The following is a 26,149-nucleotide window of genomic DNA, read 5'->3' as shown; positions in this document are numbered from 1 at the left end:
TCATTAAGCTGAAATCGTGTTTTTTTATCGTTGTTAGAATTTTGTAAATGTAACTGTAACGCTTATATTATTTTTTGCCTTTTCCCAAAAGTTTACGGATGCCTCTCTCTCTGTCACTTGTTTAGAGCATTTATCCAGCTTTACTACGGCAAATCACGATTTCTTCCATATCTACGTCTTTGTCGTAACCGAAGCTGGAAAGAACAGTAGACAAGAAAACGTAGATACCGTAAAAAATAGAAAAGTGTGCAAATGGTTAAATTAAGCACAGATATTATCAAAGTAAAATTATCTTGCAACGCACATCACTAAACCTGGTTAAACTGCATAGAAAATGTAATAATAAAATGTAATTAAAAGAACATCAAAAGATTACAAATGAGCAAACAACTTTTACTACATGTCCTTTCGACCGTGCTAACCTCTTTTATTTTCCACTTTAGTTTGTTTTTTTATTTTATTTATTTTTTTAAAAAATAAAGGTGGCTGTGTGGCACAATGGACATTTCCACTGATTTCTTTTTATCATACTGAAAAATACTATTACAATTGCTGATCACGGAAAGCACTTCCTTACGTCTCTGCGTGCATGCTAAGTAACCCAAAATAGCGATTAAAGTTTGGGCTCTAACTCGTGCGCTCAAAACAACGACGTCCATGTTGATGACGTTTGTAGTCGGTAGTAGAAGAAGAAGGTTATATAGTTTACGTTGAGTGGTTTGTTTGCAAGTTATAGAAAATAACATATGGTTTGTTTGGTCATTGTATTTATTGCTGATTGGATTTAAATGTTTATGCCATCGCAGTGAAAACGAGAGAACATGGAAACATCAAAAACATCCTATAAGTGGTGTATAGTACCATTGTGTACGAATACCTCCATAAGAACACCGGAAAAACTTTTCATCACCGTTCCAAAGGATGAAAAGCGAAGGCAGGCATGGATAAAAGCTGTTCGACGTGATGTAAACAGCATCGGAAAAAAGACTGTGTGTTTTGTTTGTGAAGATCATTTCAATGTAAGTATAGTTATAGTATTTATTCAATTATTAAAATATAATTTCGTAGTAGTAGATTAATTTCAAATGCACCACAATTTCGAACATTTACAAGGAAATTGAGTATATGGGAACTTACAACGTATTTATAAGGATCAATGTACAGGCGGCAGAAATAGACTTAAATAATGTGTGATAGCTTAAGATTAAGGGTAGCCTGTCAAATTAAAAATAAATAAATAAATGTTCTTGCTTTAAACGATTCCCTACAGCGTTCTGGTCTGTGTCTTGCTTTTCGAATTATTTCCTATAGCTTTCTGGACGTTATATCCTAGCGCATGACCAAATAGTTGAACAGATTAATATTATGGCTGTTAATGACGTGCTGTGGAAACTATACCTGATACTTTAAGTGCAATTATGTCACCATAGAATTTACTTGCAGTGCCTTAGATTTAATTCTAGGCTACGAGTTGCATTCATGGGTGCAGTTTCTCTTTACGAGGACTCCCCCTTACGGGTTGCCAGGCATTAGTGCTATATCGCCGAACCAATTTGAAAATCGAAAAGAAGTACCAAAATGTAATGCATTTGATTATATTTATTTGAATTAGATTACGTTACATTAGGTTAGGAGCACATAAAGACTAGTGTAAAAACACAAACCAACCTGTACTAGGTGACCACTAAAAAGCACGAACGATATCTAACGGAGTCAAGCTGGGCGAAGCTAGTGGGCCCGCGTCCAAAGGGAGCAGGCGCTTTGGCGACGGTGGGTATACGCATAAGAGAGGGTAGTGAAAACATGTGGCTTTTGGCAATCTTACAAATTTTAATACCACTTATCATGGTTTCATACTAGCAACGCTTCACTTGTAACCATAAAATACAGCTTCTGTATACTGTGCAGAAATATATTGCCGTTGAGTTAGAAGTCACTTACTTTCAAAACTGAGGCTTTTAAACTTTTGTAATTTCAAGAAGAAAATCGTGTACAGTAGTTTATCGGGTAATTAGTAATATTAAGAAAGTTTACCTCACTTTTCTTTAATCATTATTAGGACTCAGGCCCGTAGCCAGCCCCAAAACTTAGGGGCGGATCCAACCATATGATAGTTCATCACCATATTATACTTATTTTGCAAGCCTACTGTAAAACTTTTAGGGGGCCACGAAAATTTTAGGGGGGCCCGGCCCCTTTAGACGCCCCTGGATACGGGCCTGTTAGGACTATGTATAGTATAGTATGTAACACAATAAAGTAAATTTTTCACATTTGTTAAGGATTTATACAACTTCATTTTAAACTGCCCACCACAAAGTCGATATATCGATGACATTTCTAAGTAAGAAAGTTAGAAGCTACACGCTTTCAAATTGGAAATGTATACGTATTTTGGTTTGGTTTGATGTAAGTTAACGTTCCTTTCAGGAGCAAGGCTGAATGAGACGTGGCTTCACAGCTTAACGTAGAATCCAAAATAAAAGAGCTTCCACCGGGAAATCGAACCAAGTCTTTCGCTCCAAAGAAAATAAGTGTGATATTCATAATTATATAGTTAATCCGGTTATGATTCGGTATGACTTTAGTGTAGCTAAATAGTTCAAAAGTAACCAACCCAGAATATTTATATTGCAGATTAATAAATATTTAGTGAGGTATATATGAAGAAAAGATCATATTTTGTGGACTATCGGTCCAGTTTCCAAACAATATTAAACCTGAAATGTGTCATTTTGAGTAGTATGTAAAAAAAAAAAAAAATCTAAGTTAGTGTAATGATACATTTAAATCAGCCTCAACCTCTTCATTAACCGTAACGATTTTGTACAGTATTAATGTAGTAATGCGTAGAGATCAAATTTAATTTTCACCAATCTTTTAATGTAAGTTAATAACTCTGAATGAAAGACATTAAGAATTGATTCTGTAGCTTATTATCCCAACTTATGTTTCTTGAAAATCTGAAACTGATACTCACCATATTTCAAAATTCGTCTGCTTGCCATATGGATTTTCAGTTTGCTGTTCCCGATCGGGGTAGAAAATGGGATAATGGTATAAAAATTGTATTTACACGTTTTTCAATAAAATTGTACATTGAAAGTTTTCGATTTTTTTGTTTCAGTTGGAAGAAAATATGGAAAATTACGTACGATATAAGTTAATGAAACATGTGATTATTAAAATGAGAAGTGATGTTGTGCCACATATATTCGATTGCCAGCCCAGGACACCACTCTTTTCTCTAAAACCTAGAGGAGCGTCATTAAAGAGGCAAAGAATTAGACTTGTTGAAGAAGCTTTATCTAGTGAAGTAGAATTAACCACCAAAGATAACGATCAAGGTAAGAAGCTATGAATATTAATTAATTTCGCGTATTTATTTACCATACTCACATACACGGTAATGAATTCAATTCAACACTTAATTATTGAAAACAGTAACGTCTATAAATACAATACTCGGTTCGTTAATAATTTGCATGTTATCCCCCCCATTTTTTTTTTCAAAAAAGCGTATATATTAACTGTACAAAAATTGTCAATAAGTTACCTGACTTTCTTAAGCAAAACAAAACATATTCTATGTTTAAATCTGATCTTCACGAGTTTTTAGTAGATAAGTGTTTCTACTCGGTAAATGAGTTTTTTGAAGGCAATGTATAAGTGTTTTTTTGTTAATTATGCTATGAATGTGTAAGCTTATAAAAGCCATAGTTATGTATGTGTTACTCTATTTGTAAGTTTTTTAATAGCATATATGTAATTATTTTGTAATTTTGACAACTGTATGCGTACTCGAGAATATTCTCATTTGTATGCAAAACAGGCAAATAAGTAAAAATAAAAATACTATAATTCGCTGATTCAAAAATCACTGCTGCATTGAAATGTCCGACTTTACGTCTGGTGGGCAACTTCAGCTTTCCTCTGTAATGCAACATGGATGAAGCAAGGGGTATGACGTTACAGACTTCGTACTTGTACAGGAACAGGCTGAGGTACCCACTTCAAGACAGTGTGTTGTTGAGCAGCTCATTCTTAAGTAAGATAAAGAAGTATTGTAAGTTCATTTTGAATATATTTTCATAAGAACAAGACTTGGTGCTTATTCAAACCCACTTTACTTAATAGCGTTCTTACTTAGTAATGTGGTTGACATGTACAGAAGGCTGTTTCAGCCTTATGGCAGTGAAGTACAGACACGTGCCCTAGGGCGTAAAAGCCCGTTTCCACCAGCGATCATGTTCGATGTGAGAGCCCCGTTGGTGAACGATTGCACGCCACGTAGTTTCCACTGAAGGAGTCCTCTATTGAGCACTGCCTGATCCAATTTCGCCCACTCCTCCTCGACCACACTTTTCAAAGGCCACCAAGTGTGGTCGGACGACGCTTATTGATGTTCCGTTTGAGGAGGCCGAAAGCACAGAAGTCCATACAAGATGCATCTGGTGACTTGAAGGGGATGTCTCGAAATGAGATAGCCTTTACACCTGTCTTTGTTCCATACGTGTCATGTAGGCCACCGTTCGTTTGGCAGTATGGCTGCTGGTTTTGTCCTGGTGGATGAACACTCTGTCAGTGTCATTGCCATACAAAGCCGGGGCATGTTGGCGATAGATGTGTTCCAGTACATGGCTCGATATAATACGCTGCATTCACCTTGACATTTGATGACACCCGGTGTATCGGAAGCTTTCCTTTTACACAGAAACCAATCACTACCATAAATCCCTTTGGAAAACTCTCCTTGCAGGAGGGAACCCACTTTGCATGATCGGTTCGTTCACTGCGGCGGTAGTAAATTGCACGCATCTGCTGGGATCCTGTCAAGTAGACCTATGCTTCATCGAAGGTGATCACATAACGCCATTTGTCACCTGCCAGGTAACCTTCATACAGCCTTTTGCATGCCACCCGCCGTTCTGCGATGTGCGTTGGCTTCAGAACATGGGCCCGCCGCTTGTGTGCACTTCTGAGTCCCAAATTGTCGCGTATGATTCGGTGTACAGTTGCAGTTGACCGTCCAACACGCCTCGCTATGTCACGTTGGGTGGGTGGATTCTCCTGGGTCACAAACTGGCAAACCTTAGCAATGACGTCTTGACTGCGTTCTGGAGCCGGTTGCTTCTTTTGCTCCTTTTGACGACGCATGGCAATGGTTTGCTCTGGGTTTGCATTGCGATGGATGGCTGTATTAATTCTCTTATCAGACACTGTGAAACCTTTCTTCTTGTAGTGTTCTTATTCGCTATAGCTGTAGCCTATATCAGAAAGTGCTATGATGTAGCCCTCCCCCCCCAAAAAAAAAGTCGATTTTCGGTGGCATTCTGATCACACACGTCTCTCCTCTGCACGGCTTGTACACAAGTGTCTGGCTTCTCCGTACTGCGTGCGTCACTATGCTGACGCGAAACAACGCCTCTGGTGGTGACTGCAAATTGCTACCATAAGGATGAAACAGCCTTCTGTATACTTTCTAGTAGAGTTCTCTGGTTTCATTTCTGAGTTTCCAAATTTGTTCTTAGTTTCCACATTTCCTCAGTAGCTATTTATTTGCTGATATTATTGACCTACTAATAGTCATCTGTTTTTATTTTGCAGATGTTCTGGAAACGCGAGAAACACAGAAAGAGGATGCTTCCATAAACCAACTGAATATTCGTCACATAGCTGTGCAAGCCAAGCCTGTTCGTTATTTGAGTAAAAGCACAATGTGTACACCTGCAACATTGGGTACAGTAAACAGTGTGAAATGTTCACCGATAAAGCAGCCGCTAAGAGATACTAGTTCGTCTCCAGTTAAGTTCGCAGTTTTAGGCGTAGATGATGTTTACACTTCCAGCTCTAGTGAATTACACGAGAATGATGTGTGTTCTGAATGGGAAAAGGATGATAACTTATCAATGGACTACGAAAACAGTGAAGAAGAACAAGACCAAAATATGAAAGAAATCAGTTTGAATAGAGCTCGCACCCTTTTCACGAGAAACCCAATGCAGTATTTAGGGATTTCACAAAAAGACTTATATGTTGTGGATTTATTAGCCCAAGATATTGGAAATGTTACCCATAGATTATCTCCTAAAGATATTGTCTTTCTTGTTCTTAAAAAAATACGATTAAATGATACGTTCGCAGTATTGGCTGATGATTTTGGAGTGTCGCGTTCATATGCAAACTTTCTATTTAGAAAATACTTGCCAGTTGTTGCACATAACTTCAAACAATTAATCATATGGCCGCCATCAGAAATGATAAAACGACAACTTCCACATTCTTTTCTGGCTCGATACATAAATGTGGAAAGTATAATAGATTGCTTCGAAATCGAGATAGAAAAACCATCAGATCCAGTACATCAAGCATTGACTTGGTCTGAATATAAGAAGTGTAATACTTTAAAGTATTTAATATCAGCAACTCCGGATGGGTTAATCAATTTTGTATCTAAAGGTTATGGTGGAAGAATATCAGATACCATCCTTCTAGAAGAAAGTGGGTACTTAATAAACCATGTGAGAGATGGGACAACCGTAATGGCTGATAGAGGCTTCAAGCATATTGAAACCTTACTAGCTCAAAAAAATTGCAAACTTGTACGGCCTCCACGTCTTCCAGCTAACAACGTTTTTACTAAAGAAAATTGTAAGGAAACTAAAAGAATTGCAAGCTTAAGAATAAACATTGAACGAGTTATTCGTCGTCTGAGAGATTTTAAGTTACTAACTCCCCATTCGTGCTTACAAATACGCTCGTTGGGGAATATTGATAATTGCGTATATGTAGCTGCTGGGTTATGCAATATGCAGGGGGCACTGCATATGTAATACACTAATGTATCTGCCATCCCCAAAGGTCACACTTTAAATGAACTGTTTTAGGTTTATCTGTGTTTTTGATGTTCCTGGGCAAAGTGAAAACCCCAACAAAACTAATCGAAAAGCTACAGTGATTTCCAAATGAGATTAGTTATTATTTTTATTTGCAATCCTCACACATCTCTGCTGACTTTCCCGAAATTTCAAAAACCCACAGAAATTAAAGTAACTACTGTATAGTATATTCATATTTAGTATATATAAAAGTCTGCTTTGCTTGTGCTTATTTCGCTTGTAAATACTTATGATATATAACATATTTATTAAGGATTGTCTACATGTTACAAAAATCATAATTTCTATACATATAAAAAGTCTGTCCAGACAGTAATCATATTGATTTTCTTGGGCTGCTCACAAGGGCCGGATGACTAAGTTTTCTTGGGCTACTCACAAGGGCCGGATGACTAAATTTCATGGCGTGATACTTGGTGGAAAATGTTAGATAAACGATCGATTTCTCGTCAGTTGTCTGTGGAATTTAACTGAACATGGATAGCTTGCGAAGTGGATAGCTGTTTGAGCGTCGCGTAACGGTCAAAATACAGGACTGTCGATTTTGGGTTAAACTTTAAACATCCAACAGCGAGATGCAAATACAGAATGCCTACGGGAAGGATACTCTACCGAAATCACAAGAGTGTGGCACAAAATGTTCGGAGAATGAGAAAAGAGCGTCGACAATAAATTGTCTTTTTTGGTTTTTACTTGGCAAACGATCAGTGTTGTATTACGTAGAAGTGCTTAAGTGGGTGTAAAACATAGACATGATTTCCGCCCGCAGATCGCCAACACCTGGGTGCTTAATCATACTACTACTTGTTTCCTTGCTCGAACTTAGCTCAAAAGGATACAATTTTTAACAGTTATATAACATGCAAGTCGCTGTGACGAAGGCTTTAAAGATCCTTTGCAAGGCTTCCAGGCAAAATACGACCTATGGCAGAACCGGTGGCAAGGATATGGTTATGTTCAATAATGTAATTTCGAAGATTACTGAATGTAAGCATATCTCAGAATAAATTTTATGCAGTCAATTTCATTACTTTCAGTCAGATCTTGTATATGTTTACAAACTTGACTGAGATCAATACATTTTCTGGTATATATGTATATAATCAAAAAATTACAAGTGTATGTATAAAGTGTCTAATTTAGCTTACTTTGCTTATATATATCTATTTGAAAAAGTACATAAATGCTATATTTTAATAAATGTGTGAATTTAGAAACTCATAATTTAATTATACGATCGGGATGATTAAACTTAACTGTTATAATTGGGTGACTATTATGTGTTCTTTTGTCCAGGTGTTCCAACTCACAATACTCAGAAGTATTTTATTAACTTTATTTCTTAAGCATTTGTAATTTTGCATTTGTTGTAAATCGATTATGTGACTTTTACTATGTTTTTCTCCTAATCTTATTCAGATTTTTTTAAAGGTTGAAACCGATGTATTATGTTAAAAGGAGCAAATCTACTTTAAATATTGAATTAGTTATACTTTTCACAGATTTGTATATAAATATAAAAACATGTTTCAGAGTAATAATATATTGATTTGAAAATAAAGTTTTGTTTTAAAACAGGTAGTTTTTTTTTAAAAATACCAAACCTATACAAACTTGGTTTCAGAATCTGCGTTGTTCACTTATTTCCATTAAAACTTCGTAAATGTTTACAATAACTTTAATAGTGTACAAGAAGTGTTACGAAGAATACAAAGTAAAACCAAATTTATCTGTAATAAAAATACCGATCTTGACCAGCGTTAATGTTATGTTTAGTTATCAAATATGTTTTGTTGAATACGATAACTGTGTGCAAACGTTTGATCTGATTCTTCACTAATTACACAGAAAGAAAAAAAAGTATGAAAGAATTTAAATATTAAATTTTAACTTGGAACTACTATATAAAAATTGTTGTAAGCTATTCTTTTCCTTCTTTCTTAATGTTTTTTTTTTCTCATTTTATGTCAAAAAGAGAAAATGTAAATTCAAGATAGTTTTTGCTAAACTATTAATTTCACAAATTTTCTAATGAACATCTATTGGCATTTAGCATAACTATTCCTCGTCTAAAGAGCGTAAGCGATAAACAGAATATTTTAAAAACAGAAGAAGTAAGACTAGAACCTAAACTAATATGAATTAAAGTAAAAATATTATTTTAAATTTACAGCTGCAATGCTTATCAATTTATAGAAAAAAGTATTTTTAAAAATGCTATTATTGTTATTGCATGAGAACATTAAGCCATGAAGCAGAGAAACGAATAATTCAGCGAACGATATTGATAGTATGCGAAAACAGAAAAAAAAAAGATGCCCACCACCAGCGTAGGCCAGAAGTTCTTACCCTCATCATGAAAAAGATGTGCTAGCAATGTAAAGATCTGTACAATGACAGGTTTCCTCAACTCCGCAGGTGGTATTACAGATTTATTGATAGATGTAAAATGTAAGTAATACGAGGTGAATAGGTAGAGAAGGGCGCATCCGTGGACCAAATTGCGGATCCTTATCTTATCTTTATCAATGAATGTAAGAACTTCCTTGCCTTTCCTTATACAAACCTCACATGGCGTGGCGTCTAATCAGGGATCTCTCACTAAGGGTAAGTACACTTTCTTTTCTAATAACTAGACTTCGGAATTTTAGGCACCAAAAAGTTTAATTTTAGGCGCCTAAAATAGGTACTAAAAATAGGAAAATAGGCGCTAAAAATTAAAAATAGGCTCTAAAAATAATAGTATAAATTATTACATACCCCTTTTTATTAACATCTTTTGTTTTCAGTGAATCAGGTGATTCATTCAGTACACAACTTGCTCATTCGTAATTTTGGAAACAGTAAATTACCAACAGTTTCTCAAAGTTTTCGACTGTCAATCTCTCTCTTTTGTCTGTAAGGATCATCTTTGCTGCCGAAAACGATCTTTCCACTGAGACAGATGTTACAGGAGCATACTTAAATTTCGATACATTTTTCATTTCCACTTCGTCGGGGATGGTTTCATCCTCTCCCATCAAAACTTTCCCTATACGAGCCAACACAAGAAATCTCTCATTCTTCTTCACTACACTTTCCCACTTACACTGCACTTTTTCCCCAACTTTCCCCGTAGCACTTTGGATTTTCTTTTCGGCTTCGTTAACTACTGACACCTGTTCACTAAGTGGCTTTCCCGTAGCTTCCAACTTAGTGATCGTCGTAGGTAAGAATGAAAAATTTGACTTGATATATACAAGATCTCTTTTGAGAATGGGATCTTTGAAAAGTTCCTTCAAAACTGAAACACTTGCAATGTTTTCCACACCAGGAAGTTCGCCAACAACACCAGCAATAGCGTCCAAGTTCTCTGCGTAATACAAAGCTGCTTCAAGCCATGTTCCCCAGCGCGTTAGGACAGGTTGTGGAGGAAGAGAAATGCCAGGCAGTTTTTCTTTAAAGACAGCGATTCTCGATGGGGCTTTGCAAAAAGTTTTTTTCATGTTAGAAATGAGGGCATTGACTTGAGGAAATTCGTTCCTGATTGTTTCAGAAATTCTATGAAAAGCATGTGCTACACAGGTAACATGGATGAGGTTGGGGTAGAAAGGTTTTAGGTTCTTAAACGCAGCAATCATGTAAGAAGCTGCATCTGTGCAAAGAAGAAGAATTTTAGAATCATCCACACCACTAGGATACAGAAGTTGCAAACTTTTGTTCACGGTGTAAGCAATTGTCTGGGCACTCACTTTCTTAATTTCCTTGCTACTTAACAAGTGAGGAGTTGAAGGTCCATCTTCATCAAGTTTTCCTACAACAACATTCACTATGTATCTATTGCATGCATCAGTAGTCTCATCGACGCCTACCCAAATGCTGGAATCGCCAATATCCTTTCTGATTGTATCAAGTGTATTGTTGTATTCAGAATCCAAACACGTTTTCCTGAGTGTTGACTCACACGGTATCGATTGCTGGCACCACTTCTGTAAAAACTGTCGGAATGTTTCATTTTGAAGTGTGTTCCATGGGATGTTGGCAGCGACAAGGGCTCTAGCAAGATCCGCATTAAATGTGTTCGCAGTTCCAGATTCAGATCCAGATCCAGAAGGCTGAGTTAACTGTGTCTGTTTCTGTTGTTTCTTCGCTTTAGATTTGGCAAGATGTCCAGCACCATCAATGTGTTGCTTTAAGTGGCACTTCTTTTCCTGAGAAACCTTAAAAAAAAAAAAAAAAAAAAAAACGCTTAGAAATATATTTTCAAATGCTTCTTACAAAACTAGTGAAGATGGTGGCGTTTTAACTTTAATTTCGGTTTCAAATTCTCTAATTTTCTTCGTGTACATTGCGACTAGTATTTTCAAACGGGTCAGTTCGGGTCAGCTTATTGTTGGACACCCTCAGTAACGGGTCGGGTCAGGTCAGCCTAACTCGGGTCACGAGTCTGGTATCGTTAGACCAACTCAGTTCACCAGTCGGGTCGGGTCAAACTATCTCGGGTGACCCGACTCGACCGGTGAACTGAGTTGGTCTAACGCTACCCGACCCGTGACCCGAGTTAGGCTGACCTGACCCGACCCGTTACTCGAGGGTGTCCAACCAAAAGTCGACCCGAACTGACCCGATTGAGAGCACTAATTGCGACAACTACCATCACTGTTTGCTTGCCTTTCTGGTCGTAATGTGCTTTTTTTTTTTTTTTTTAATCGGTGAACGTTACATTATTGATTTAAAGTTGACAAAAAGGCAAACTTGTTGGTCTACCTCGTTAAAGACCAATATACCCCAGTCCCATTTCGAATCAGAACAGATCAAATAAAAGACTAATCGATGAGCATTTTACTTCAGAATAATCCCCAATTTACAGACAGAAGCAATAAAATTGTATATCAATATCTGAGAAATAATATTTAATTTTAAGCACTGTAACTAATTTAATTTTAAGCACTATATTTTATTTAATTTCGAATGCTGACACACTCCAGCTTGGCAAAAATTAAAACATAATTTGGCAATATTTTGTTTGAGATTTGGATGCCAAAATAATTGCATGAAAAATTTCAAAATATCGTCCCTTTAAAATTTTCTTTAAAACTGTAATTTACAAAATTTTTAACTGATTTGAACCAAATTTTCCCCAAAATATGATTAAAATGTTTCAGTGTGAAAATCAGTGACCTGTCAAAAATTTAAAATAAGGGCCGTTTTAAAATTTCAAAAATTCAAAATTTTTGCAACTATCAACTGACAGAAACCAAAGTTAGAACGAAAATAAAGTATTAGCAATGCCTTAGTTGAGCGTGAACATCAGCATGATACAATAAATAAAATTGGCGTTTTTTAATTTTTTTTTTTTGGAAATTAGTTGTCTCTTGCGGCCCTGCGACAAAAGGTGTATGGATATTCTTCATCAGGAGAGAGAGAGAGAGCAATCGATTAGAATTCCTTTTTTTTTTTTTTTTTGGGCTTTGGGGAGAGAACATCAGAGACAAATTCTTCCTTTCTTAAGATCTGTCCTAAAATAAAATTATCCGCAATTGTAATTCTTGTTAGACGAGTGTCAGACTGTTCTTTTCTTGCCCCTGTGTGGAATTTATTTGTCTGTAACTATGGATGGAAATCAATAGCATCTTAAGACAATAGACAGTAGCACCTCGAGCAAAATTGATAAATAAAAAAACAAAGAGACAAACAAGTTTCTGCTTCGTAAAACAAGTTCTGAGACAATCTATGAACCTCAAACGCCGTTATTTAACTATTAACAGATCTTTTCTTTCTTTTTCGAGAAAAATAACAAAAAAAAAAAAAAAAAAATGGCCTTTAAACATTTTTCCTATCTTTTATGCTTTTCAAGATATTGACATTTCTAGTTTTTCTTTCAAACTGAAATCCTCGTTTTTAGATATTTTCGGGATGAAAGGATATATCCAGTTTCCTTAACTTTTTAAAGATAATCAATATTGGCATTGCACATTTCTTCTTTCAAACTTTTGGAACTGTTGGCATTTAAAAAAAATTGAATCCCGCCTTTCTTAACTTCTTTCGTATTTTTTTTTTCTTTTGAAAAACGAGATAGCAAAAATATGTTTTCTTAAGCTCCTGAAACTGTCGAGTAATTGCTGGCATTAAACATTTTTCTCCGAAAAGAGGACCCCTTTTGGAGTTACTGACACAATATGTCAACTTTAACTTACATTGTTTTTAACCTTTACCGCTTTTTTTCGGGGGGGGGGGGGAGTCCTTCGGAAAGAACCGAGAATGCCATGTCCGCTTTTCTCAAGATCCCCGAGAATCCCTAAAACTGTTGAATGTGTAAGTCTAGACACTTTCTTCCATTAGCACTTTCAAAACCATCGTTCATATATTTCATTTAAGCAGGCTGCTAGAAGTCTTTACATTTTAAAGATTTTCCTGTGTTACAGGATTATTTTTATGTTTTTTCTTAACTGATCTAAATTCCATGTAAATTAGATTTTCACGAGTTCAGCAGCTCAGTAACGTTGTCTCTTAAAATAGTTAACCTCCCATTGATAAAGGTTTTACTTTAGCTAGCTATACAGAAACAAGGAGGGGGGGGTGTACAATTGATTTAATTAAATTTATAAATTCTGTAAATAAGAATAGCTTTTCTTACCTGCTTGCTGCACAATGGACAAAAGATTATTCTTCCATCGTATGTTAGATCTGGAAATTCTTGCAACCACTGGCGAATCAAGGTACTTTTTGAAGACTTCTCCTTTGGCATTGTTGCGTATGATACAAAACTTCTTTTTAAGAATCCTCAAGATCTGTGACTGGGCTGTAAGCCGTTGAGTCCAATTGTTCATGCGTTGTAGAGACGATGTATCGTTCTTGAACTACGTGTTTAAGATAAATCACTGCACTGACCCGAAAATGATACATGGATGGATACTCCAGTCAACTGAACCGCGTCACTTCATGAATCGTTTCTGTTCGTGGACTTTGGTTTTTCCCAAATATTGAAAGCGAAGACCCGAAGAGATTCTTGCTTCAATAGAGCTGTGTGTTGATTTGTGAATGTGTGTGTGTAAACTATTGTCCAAATTCCAGAGAGCTGAACGGATCACAGAAGAGCTGAAGTGAGCCGCTACAGAAGAGAAAAGGTGGAATAGTTCCAAGAATGCAGAACGGCAGGGAGGGGAATATTGGTTACTGCGATATGCACTTAGCAATAGCTTTGGTTTTGCCCCTGGGGAAAGAGAGACAGACAGAAAGAGATAGAGATCTTTCAGTACAGTGTCTGCAGGATGCAAAGGGATGGTTTGTCTTTGTCTTTCACAAATGGGCTTGACCTTGAGCAGAAATAGCTCAACTTTTAGAAACAATTTTTTACATACAACCACCCTCTGCGTTTCACTTCTTCATACGAGTTAGACTAAAATTAGCCTCGACAAACACACTCACTCTGCCTTCAGATTTGTCAATTAAATTTCACTCAACACTAAAAAAAAAGTTTATTTAAAAAATACAGGAATTTTGTATTTTTTGCAGTTTTAGGCATTTTTAGGCCAAAACGGCCAAAATAGGCGCTAAACTCCATTTTAGGCATTTTTGGGGCACTTATAAAGTGTTTTAATAGGCTTAATTCCTCATGATTCGTAAAGATCCGAAGTATTTTTTACTTCCTATAAAGGGAACAAAATAGGCATTTGCCTTAAAATCCGAAGTCTACTAATAACGTACCAATTTTGAAAGAAGATGGTAATGAAACTGCAGAAATGATTTCTATTAGTATAATATACCATTTCAGTTTAGGTATAAAGGGTCCTGACTTAAAGAGTATTATAATTAACCAACATGTGCTTTTATACCATTTTAGATTCTATTTTATATGTATTGAGTTACGGTATTGTTGAGGTATGATGTTCAATGTACGTACCATTTGTTCAGCCCTATTTTGAAAACTGACAACCCAACAGATGTTCTTCAGAGCAATTTGGATTAATTATGAAACATGGGATGGATGTTATCGTATTGGAGGAAGAGGCTTGCTTGTTCTGCTGCATGTCACTTGTGCAGGTTTTTGTCGACAATGATGCTATACCTCTCTGAGACACACCATGCTTTCCTCGGCTATTGTGTGTGTTCAGCCATGTCGCAGAGTAGTTATGCTTGAAAAGACGTCTATAACTATTTTGCGAGCCCTCACCGTTGCTACTAGCTAGCACGTATGCCTTTTGTGTGCACCTAGTCCCGTGTTCGATATCCGCCGAGAAAGCACTTTTTTCTCAATCATTTTTTTCATTAATCAGCTGTCTCCTTTAGACCAAAAAGTATAGAGAGAGAAGTAAAAAAAAAAAGTCTGCAACATAGCTGAACATACCATAATGCCGGAGGACAGCACCGTATATCTCAGAGATAGGTGATAACCATATAAGCTACCACTGGAAATCGAAATTACATCTTCCACGCCCAAGACGAGAACGCTAACCATTTAATTAGGATGGAGCTCTATCCAGTCACTGGATTGCTATTGCATTTGTAGAATTTCTAAAACATTAATACCAATTACTATATAATGGATCTTCAGCAAGGGATGATGGTATAGTGGCTATGAAAAACCATTTTTTTAAACTAGTCTAATGGGTTTTGTTGAGGAAAATTGAGCTTTTAAATTTGCACATATATTTAAAGCCATTTTCCTATTTAAAATGCCATTTAAGCATTCATGTTCTATTGTACATATGAAACTATAGAATTCCCTTGTAGGCCGTGGTGACTCACTTCTAACGCGGGTTCCTGGTTTGAACTCAGCTCCCATTAAGTGGGCTTTGTGGTGGACAAACACCGTGTTAATGGTTTTTTTTTCGAGGTTCTCCTAGTGATGGGTAAATTCCCGGGAAGATATTTTTCGGGAATATTCCCTGGGAATATTCCCGGGAAGATTCCCAAAATGGGAATTTATCCGGGAATTTATGTACAATCAGAAAGAAAATTGCATTTTATTACTGTATTATGATTTCAGAGTTGAATTAATTTTTATATCACAGCATATTATTACTGTTCTCCACAAAGGATTCTTTAAAATGTTATATTCTGAACGGTACTGTGTTACTTTATTAACACTTTATTATATTTAGAGAGTACGCATAAATGTATATTTACGGGTATTTACAAACAGTTCTATCAATTAAAAATGTGCGAAAAAAATATATAGTAACAGTTTAAATTTCTATGTAAGTGTATTTGCTCAACTTGACTCTATTACTGTTATTATAAACACATTAAATTTATAAATGTTATAAACCAATTAGATGGGATAAATGCTAGAAGATACATGTCTCACCAATTTATCAACATTTTCGCATACATATTTATGTTCACAAAATTTGGAAGATACTTACTTATCTTTATATTTTAGCACGTAATATTGCCATACACGACCTTTCATTCTACCTGTTTCTTGAAATTCCATGCGTTAATTCACATGTAAAAGAAGTCCGAGTACCTCTTCAGAAATTCGAGTCAGAGAGTGGAGACAGACCGACGTCTATTACTAATGATGGTTCAGGGTTTATTAATAGTATTTTATCTCTATTTCTACATAATTCTAAATTACTTTACAAAATGGTTCCTTTTCCTCATTTCTTAATTAGTACTTTGCTAATTTTGGCTGTTCTTTAGCATTGGGGGCAAGCTTTTGCACCTACTTTTTGGCGATATTCTATTCCGATGTGGTTCTTTTATGGTTTCATACGTTAAATTACGTTACCAACATTAAATTCAGACAGCATTGCGGAGCGTTAGCGAATGAAAACGGGTTAGAGCCCCGCATGGCACGTTCTTTTCTATCATCGTTGCTAACAATTGACTTTCTTTTCTCAAATAAATCACTTCCACTTACCTTTCCGTTTTATATAAATCCCTTACTGCCTTAAAAAAAAATATGGTTGATACTTTTTTGACTACTTGAACATCACTATCAACTCATTTCTTCCGTAAATCATCCTACTTTTTGCTATTTTTGGCTTCCAATACTAAACAATTACCCGACTTTTTAGTGGAAATGCAAATGGAACTTTAAAAATCATATTATTAGTTATATAAAATACCGTCAAATAATTTTAAATTTTTTAATCTCCAATTTCTTTAAAACCTAGAAGTAAATCATAATATATTAAAATAAAGTAATTTGTCATATGGTTCTTATAATTTGGAGGATAAAGTAAAAAAATGAAAATAAATTCCTTCCCGGGAATTTATAGGCCAGGGAAAAAACCTGGGAATATTCCCATTTTTAAATTCCTTCCCACCGGGAATATTCCCACTGCCCATCACTAGGTTCTCCCGTTTCTTTCCTCTCGTCACGTCACCATTATCATTCATCTCATCATCATCTACCTTAGCTTCAGCGCATAATTGTGAGACATCGGACTAGACTTTAAAAAAATCGCACAAGGGAATCAGTGAATTCCCATCCGCGTTTCGTGGAACACATTTTGCACCATTGACACAATTCGACCTCGAGAAAGCATGGGGAGGTACTAAATTTTTGCATAGATTTTGACCCTCCGTTTCCCCGTTAGAATACGCATTTCAGTAAGAGGAACATAATACACACCCTCTTTGAGGTACGTGGTAACTACATTCAAAAATTCACTTCAAACGGCTTAGCCGTTTTCTCGTGATCCAATCACAGAATCCTTTTCATTTTTACATAGTAAATTTCAGCTTAACACCCAAAGCGAATTTGATCAAGCGCAAACAAAATTAGTTATGTATGATTCACAAAGTTATATTTTTTCGATTATTTTCTGCTGAAGTTCTCTTGAATACATATTTTGACCCAACTCTGAAACTAGGAGTATATTGAGAAACACGATTGAAGAAGGTAATTATATTCACGTTATGCTTATTATTTCAATCCAAGATCTGGAGCATATTTTTTCAGGTAGGGTTTTCGTGTGATAAATAAATACAAATAAAAAAAAAGCTGGGGAAAATTCCAACATCCCTAAATGTATTTTCTTTTCACATACTTCTGCACATTACTGACTCCATGGCCATAAACCCGTCATGTCTGAGGAATGACGAGCAGCACACTATCCGGGAAAGGGGGGAGGAAGTTGACTGGAACGTGTATGTTACGTACTATACTGTGAATGAGTAAAACCAGGAAAAACTTCACTAAGGATGACTGGCCGAAAAAGTTGTTATACCTTTTCCCCCAGTGCCTCTACCGGAAATCGAACCCAAGGCCGCTTGCACCAAAGTGTCTGACAAAAAGCTTATCACTATTTGACATGGATTATGGGTAACATGTATGACTTGCAACTAGCGATCCATGTTCAAATACCACAACGGTTTCGCCCTTTTTTTTTTCCCAAGGCAAAATATTGCAAAGGAAAGTGAATGCAAACAATGAACCACCTGGTTACCTGCCATACACGTAACCCTCACTTCACGATACAGTGGTATTTTTTTTTTTTTTTTTTTTGATACACACTTGCTTTATGCGGTCTTGTCACATCATATCTTTACCGAGCTCTACCGCCGAAATAAAATCATATTATGTTTTAATCTTCATTTTATATTTATCATCACCCCCTCTCCCCACTAAGCACGGGCACGAGTTTTAGACCATCCAACACACCACTAGGAAAATAAAGAAGATAATCAATTTCGCCTCATTTTGAAAAATCACATGTCACTCAAATCACATGTTAACCAGTAATAGAACTAATTTTATAACAAAGACATACAGAGTGATTATTTCGCTACTAGACTCAAGTAATTGCCATTATCTCCAAGACTATTGAGTACATTCTAAATATGCATACGTAACACACGCCTTGCAAGCATGTCGTTACTAGAGAAGATGCTGGTAATGTTTGTCACTACTGTCGAAGCACAGTTCAACGCAACACGTCATGTTTGGGGTTACGTCTTCTCTAGTCTTTTCGCGACATCTGCACTGGTTAGCTTTGATGTAACTTTCCGTCATATTTATTCAAACATTCGACATGCTACTGCTTAAAGGAACCTATCGCTGTAGTTACGAACTATAAAATCACGCCTCTGTTGTGTACATCGTTGCCCTTTGCCAGCACCAACACAATATCAGGTCAGTGTTCATATTGTAAATACGGCAATGCGTAATACGGCGCCAGTTGTCTCGACGACATAAGGACTCTTTCCCCTTCCTTCCCAAGGACCTATATTTGTTTGATGCATGCTTCATAATTATACGCTTCGGACTTGAAATATCTGCATTTTTGGGGCTAGTACCGAAAGAATCTCCCTGTGTATTTACACCAAAATTTATACAGATAATAGACAATTGAACTCATAACTTAAATCTAGAATTTTTAATGTTTAGTTCAAAGGAATGTTTTATGACATATTCTATTAGTAGTAAATAAACAGTTACATTTTATACAATATTCGCCATTGCAGAATACAATAGTACATAGTATCTTCAACAAAATAAATTTTGCAAAGTAAAAAGAGAATATAAAATACATTTCCAACGAACTGAATCAAAGTTTATTCTGAATATAATTGTTATAGTACTTGATTTTTTGGTTTCACGAAAATAAGCCTTCGTACTCAATTAAATTTACTTTCGTATACATTTCAATACACGCTGGTGTCTTCCTCAATATGCACACATTGTTGCATGCACTCAACGATGCATGGGTATTGAGAAAGATACCAGCATGTGTTGGAATATAAATGGAAGCTACATGTAATGAAATACAAAGAGTGTCTTCACTTTTCAATATGTAACCTATAACATCCTTCATATTCTTAGTTTTATTATTATCTCTTACTTGTTAGTTTGAATTATCCACAATAGTTTTTCTTTTCGTGTAAAAGTGAGAGAAACAATTTTCTACCGACACTTTTCTTGATACATGATTAAATACACTTAATTAAAGTAACGAATAAAACAATCATCAGTAGTTACATCTTTCTTGCAAATTGAAACTGATCCCAGAGAAATAAGAGGATACAGGGTGGCCCAAAAGTAGTTTTACACCCCTGCATTGATCAAGTATAACATTCTAGCCTATGGGTTTATTTGCTTCGGCTCTTCCGAGCTTAAGATGTAGATAAAATCACATTAAGAACAAATAATAAAGAAATTAAGTCTACCTGATGGATAAAAATAAGAAATGATACAGAATGCAATGAGCTGATTAGTATTTACTGAATACCTATTTTGGGCCATCCTGTATTTTTTTTATTATTATTATTATTAAAGAAAAAGCTTATTAACGATGCAATAATTTCGGACATATAGCAACCTCCCAGAATTTTTTTGATTGGAAAATAACTTCTGCAATGAAAGCCTCATTGTATTTAATAAGATGAATATCAACATTCTTTGTTTTTTCGAATTGTGGATCTGCAATGCACAACAGTGCTTCTCTCTTACCTGCAATATGCATCTGAAATTGAATCTGTGCTAGATATTTTGAAGCCGGACAGCCTGTATTGAGTATATATCTTTTTACAGATTTAGTGTTCTGGGGACACTTTATTTCCACAACACAATTATCGTCCACAGCATCAGGTGATGCACCAAAGAAAGGCAAATCTGGCCTCAAAACTAGTCCGCGCCTGGAAAATTTCCTACCAGTCAGTTCTTCGACCCTGTGAAGAACTGAAGATTCAAGTTTGCGTCCGCGTACCATAGCTTGAGTTTCGACACTGCGAGAACCCAATATGGTTTCCACAAGACTACCGTCAGTAGTCTGACACCGACTAGCTTCATAAATTCTTGAAGCAGTAATCCTTCCAAAGCGAAGTTTATGCCATAGCTCGGACTCACTTTGAGATGACGTCAGTTCTGAAGCTTTAATACAAGCGAAATCCTTCATCATACTGCTGCAGAACTCTTGAAACTCATTAAGAGTATTCTTTCCAGTGAAAGAAAACCAGCAACATAAGTTATGCAGCGATAGTTCATCTATTGGTGTAACTGGAGTAGAATGACTAATTAACAAGTTCTGTCGCCCTCTTCTTTTACCTTCTTCAATCACTGCTGACAAAAAGTCTGTTCTAGGGGGAACGAATGGTACATTAACGTCTGAAGAAACCAATGCACTACTACAAACAAATTTTCTTGCCCCACCAACACATGACAGAACAGACTTTTTCCAGTGGCATGTAGTGGACGTGGTTGCTGGCTCTTCACTCCGTCTATGTATCCACATTAAAAATGCTACAGCGTGTTTACAGCCGCCTGCAAAAATAAATAAGTAAATAATAAGACTTTTCTTTAAAAAGAAATAAGTATAAAAGATTATATTGCATATTAACACATATTTACGACACATTGATATAACATTATTTGTATTTTACCTAATAACATGACTGAGTCTCATTTATCTTACTTTACAACATTCTTATCTTTTAGCACCAGCAGCTGCACTACTGTCATTACGATTAAGTAAATTTAAATGCAGTGTATCAGCTGAAAATACACCAATAAGAGATGTAAGTATCTGGCAATTAACAATGAAAGAGTTGCGCGGTTTAATTTTTTGCACAAGTTTTATCTTCAGCACACGGAAGATCGCAAACAATATTAGTGGAGCGCATGCTGTTGATGATCGTTACATTGTTTACATTGCTGGTGATGATCGTTAACAAGACCATCGTTACATTGTTCGGTGACCTAAAAGAATTGCTGGAAACTTTCAGTGTTGAGGAAGAAAGGCAGTGACAAGAAACTGATGGATGAAGAGAAAGTTAAAGCAGTTCGGGAAGCTTTTCAGCAAAACTCACGCGAACCAGTCAGGAATATGAGTAAACAACTTCGGATCCCACGATGATGTACCACATTGATACATATGCTAACTACACAGATCCCTGCCGTATTACTCCCGTAATATCAGATTTCCTGGATAACCATTCCCTAAAGAGAGGCCCTATTGTATGACCCCAGAGGCTAGCCCGATTTTTTTAAGCGTACGTTGTATACCATACACCAGTGTTAGGATTAGATGATTTATTACAAGAAGTACTGCTGCCTGCAAGTCTGTAATACTTTAGAAAGATTCAACACTTCCTTGACGTTTGCCGAGCAACCAAAGCAACTCACGTGAAAATCTGAACTTATTGTATTATCGTTAGATTGTCGAACATAAAGCAATTGATTTTCATAGCAATTCGTAAATATTCTATACTCATTTCACAGATACAAATTCCATATACAGATACAAATTCCATTCTAACATACCCAACCTTAGAGCGGGAGACCCGAGTCAATGGAAGCTCATGTGGTTCGGTTTCCATGTTAAGCTGGTCCACGTCTCATATAGCTTTGATGCTGAAAGGTTGGTTTAATTGATAAACTCTGGTCAATTAAACCAACTAACCAAATTCAAAGTGCATCCGCGACTATTACATTCCGACAGCGTAAATATATTCTTTAAGGTCATAAACTTTAACTAACCTGCTGCAGCTGCACAATCTTCACATTTGGCCACTTCTACCTTTTCTTCTTTTTCATTTATAATTACACAAACGGTGTAATTTTTATTTTTAACCTTGTGTTCTGGCGTTACGCGGCCTTTAATAATGTAGCGATCATTTTCTCTCTTAAGCTGGACGTATCCTACAGCTTCATCTCCATATGAGGTCCTTGCTGATCTGAAACATTAAGAAAATAATTTATTAACAATCATATCTCGCAAACGGCGCGAGATATTCAAAAAATAATTTATAAACTCTCCACTTTATGATACCCTTTTGTCGATTTTCATTACGATACATTCATATATCAAATCTAACATACCTCCGACAATTCTAACTCCAACCGGAAGTAGGCTTAAATCTTGCAAACGATGCGAGATTTTGAAAAAAAAATATCGAAAATTAGCTCCTAATTATGATACCCATTGCCAATTTTTATCAACATGTCTTTCACTTGTGTCTGTAAAGGGACATGTACAGATGTTTTGAGGAATGATAAGGAGAGTCATGGTCATATGAGAATGATGCGCTGTGTAGAGAGTGCAGGGTCAACTAGTAATTTATTATTTTATTAACAAAAGGAATCGAATAATCTTGTATGCACATATTAATATTATTCGTTATGCAAGTGCATCTCCAATTACGCAACCATACATGAATTTATGGGTTACTTATTTCTTCACAAAATATACTAGTTGTATTGCATAAATTGTTTCTGACAGGAAACGTTGCATTTATGGATACAAATTCGCTGTAGGAGACCTTAATCATTATGGATATAAATACATATGGACATGCATCATAAAATCGATATAAACATAAACAACTTGTGCTAAGTGGCCGCTTAAAAGCACGAAATATATCTAACCCGTGTAAAGGTAGGGCGACGCTAGTGGATTGCCACGGATGCGTCCGTAGGAAGCAGGTGCGTCAGCGACGGTGGACATACACGAGTGCGCGAATATAACGGAAACACACTATATATATATATATATATCATGTTACTAAATGCCGTACCTGTAGGCCAGCTTCATCGTTATTAATCGTGATTTAATACACTGCATTGACATACGAATTTAGTTCACCACAGTTTCCTTACAGAGAACTACGTGTTTGAAAGCATTCCGATTACTTAAAAAAAGGGGGGGTGTAACAAGTAATATTCTCATATAGTTTGATTAATTATATGACCCTATTAAATTTTACAAATCTACTGTGCCTTAAAACAACGCCGGAACTAATCTTGCTTCAGTATGAAGAAACACGCGACAAAGTAAGTTGTTATTGTAACCGACCACGTTTACGGATCCATATATCGGTAATATTTGCAGAATAATATATAATTAAACAAATAGTAGGATGGCATTTAGTATCTTCCCCCAAATCTACACATAAGGTGTTTTATGCCATATACGGTTTAGTGGTATCCTCGTTAGTGTATACCCACCGTCGCTGATACGCTTGCTTTGAGTCAGTTAGGCGGCATTCATGCTTTTTAGTGGCCTCCTAGCACAATTGGTTAATACCTTTTGTACAATAGCTTCTATCGCGTACATACATTTAAGTCCTCCTAAAATGAATCTACACACAAATGCCAGTCCACACCTTCATAAACTGGTACAAGTATACTGAGCCGGTACTTCAGCCACAGTCACTACCACGTGATTTGGGGGAGACACAAAATAATACCCGAAAAAGTACTGCAATTTTACTCCTAATAACACTTATAATGTTGAGAAACGTAGTATAAAGTGTACGCTTCTAAGCACGTAATAGGCTATAAGCAAGACACGATGAAATGAATTTGTTTCCATGAATGTGTTAAGTCACGATCCGAACGACTAACATGAGGAACACAGTGTATCCTATCCTACGCGTATATTGACTGTAGTTGGCACAGCTGCTCATCAGCTTTGCCCTACGCTGACTCGGTTAAACAGTTTTTGCTTTTACTGGCCACCTAGAATAGATTGATTAGTATTTTTGTACGGCATTTAGTATCTCCTCCAACTAGTTTCATGGCTCGAAAACCGAGTACCTTGCTTCTGTCTAGATTGTGATAAAGGTGGAAAACTACGAGCCCTGCGTGGCTTCTAACCCCTTCGCTCGCTCAGCTATATTTTGTGAAATAAGTGAAAGTGGAGATTCTATATGTGTAAAATTGGGGGAGAAACTATCAGCCGTATTTTTTTCACTATATTTTTTATGGTATATATCGGATGCTGTATTTATATCCGTAACGATGGAGGATAATTGTTTAGTAATGGGGGCCAACATTAACGAGGACAGAAAACAACGTGCCCTGAGAGGCTGTAACCCGCCTTCACTCGCAAACGCTTGCTTGGCAACACTGTCTGAATTAAATGCTATTAACCTAACCAAACCGAATGTGAATTGAATATCGCAAAAAAAAAAGTTTAAAAATCTGGCCCCTCAAAGCAAACAATTAGCCCCATAGATTTCTCCCAATGTAAATCTGACCCGGAATGCAACTTAACCAGAAGAAAAAATTCATAACATAGAAGAACTGCATTTACTAATGAAAGGAGTCATTTACATGAATTCATGTACGGATTCGTAAATTTGGATAACATGATAAATTAATGTCGTGTTGTTATTACTATAAGCAACTTTGTTCGTGCAACTTGAACTTCTTTACATAAGGTTATTCATTTTTGTTTTTTTCATTCGGCTCATTAAACAGCGTAGAATTATACACGATTTTTCTTTATATTTGTAGTTTAACAAGGTTGTTTACGTCCATTCCAATATGCTTCTATCGTAAAAAATCATTTTTCCAAGTTTTCCAAATAGCTTCTCGCTTTTTAACATCTTAGTATTGTGTTACATTTGCTATGTAGATATCGTTTAAACATTAAATTACAACATATGGTTTAAATATAACAACATATGGCTTAAAATGTAATCATTACAGAAAAATAACACTAAAAATAAGTTTCAACTTACCGCGCTGTTTTCACGCCTCTTATTTCAGCTGCAATGTAGTCTTCATTATTAGCAAAAAATGAAGCAATCATAAATGAATCGACATAGGGAAGGTTCTTGGGGTTGGCTTTAATAAATCCTAAATCAGTCATTTTCCTTTTCTATGCGTCTTCAAACAAAATATTTGTTTTGTATCAACCCATCAACATACCGTAGCAGACATGCAAAGTAAGTGTTTACGAACTGATGACGTGAACCAATCAGAAAACGTTTCCATTGCTGTGACGTCAGTAGCGATTTTGAGTGATGTGTAAAGTGATTTTATTCCGTAACTAGAAAGTAATTCGCTGAGATATTTAGCATAGACAATATTCAAAGCTAGTTCTACATAAATAAAGCAATAAACATACGTTGTTGGTTAAAAAGGAAATGTCCATTAGTAAATTACATATTCACTTACTCACAATAATCTTACAATCATAGTCACACGTCTTGCAAATCAAATCAGAAAAACAAACACACTGCTGAAAAATACTACAGTTATTTAATATAAAAAAAACACATTTACACGTGAAGTTTCGATCTTCTAGCCAACATCCTCATCAGACGTACACTGAGAGATACAAAAAAACTACTCAAGTATATATACACCATTCATCTCCCTATATGTTCTCTCCTTGGCCCGTTCAAACAGCCAATCAGAAGTGTGGAAATTTATCTGCACTGACCAATGGGAAAACATAACATTCTACCGGAAAGAAACAACAAGGAGCAAACAACCATTGAATGCATTAATTCACATACATTTTTCTGTATTTATCAATAATATTTCTCCATTCTTTATTAATGCTTATACCTTAGGCCCAATTCATTAA

At 36.0% G+C, this 26,149-nt stretch overlaps 2 protein-coding genes across 2 annotated transcripts; one reads left to right on the top strand and one right to left on the bottom strand.

The window, feature by feature from the left end:
* Positions 1-696: 696 nt before the first annotated feature.
* LOC145689073 (uncharacterized) lies at positions 697-8,449 on the top strand. The gene is made up of 3 exons (XM_081763200.1): positions 697-1,019; positions 3,128-3,347; positions 5,608-8,449. The coding sequence occupies exons 1-3, from the start codon at positions 822-824 to the stop codon at positions 6,831-6,833; spliced, it is 1,644 nt and encodes a 547-aa protein (XP_081619326.1). The 5' UTR covers positions 697-821; the 3' UTR covers positions 6,834-8,449.
* A 7,363-nt stretch (positions 8,450-15,812) lies between these two features.
* LOC145689072 (uncharacterized) lies at positions 15,813-25,801 on the bottom strand. Its single transcript, XM_081763199.1, has 3 exons — positions 25,296-25,801; positions 22,309-22,505; positions 15,813-21,093 (listed from the first exon to the last, which is right to left on the bottom strand). Exons 1-3 carry the CDS (start codon positions 25,424-25,426, stop codon positions 20,120-20,122), a joined length of 1,302 nt encoding a protein of 433 aa, XP_081619325.1. The 5' UTR covers positions 25,427-25,801; the 3' UTR covers positions 15,813-20,119.
* Positions 25,802-26,149: the final 348 nt, after the last annotated feature.

The sequence above is a fragment of the Thermobia domestica genome, chromosome 7 (genome assembly GCF_964235325.1).
Source record: "Thermobia domestica chromosome 7, izTheDome1.hap1.1, whole genome shotgun sequence".
NCBI classification, from domain to species: Eukaryota; Metazoa; Arthropoda; class Insecta; order Zygentoma; family Lepismatidae; genus Thermobia; species Thermobia domestica.
This window is presented reverse-complemented; position numbering and strand designations above follow the sequence as displayed.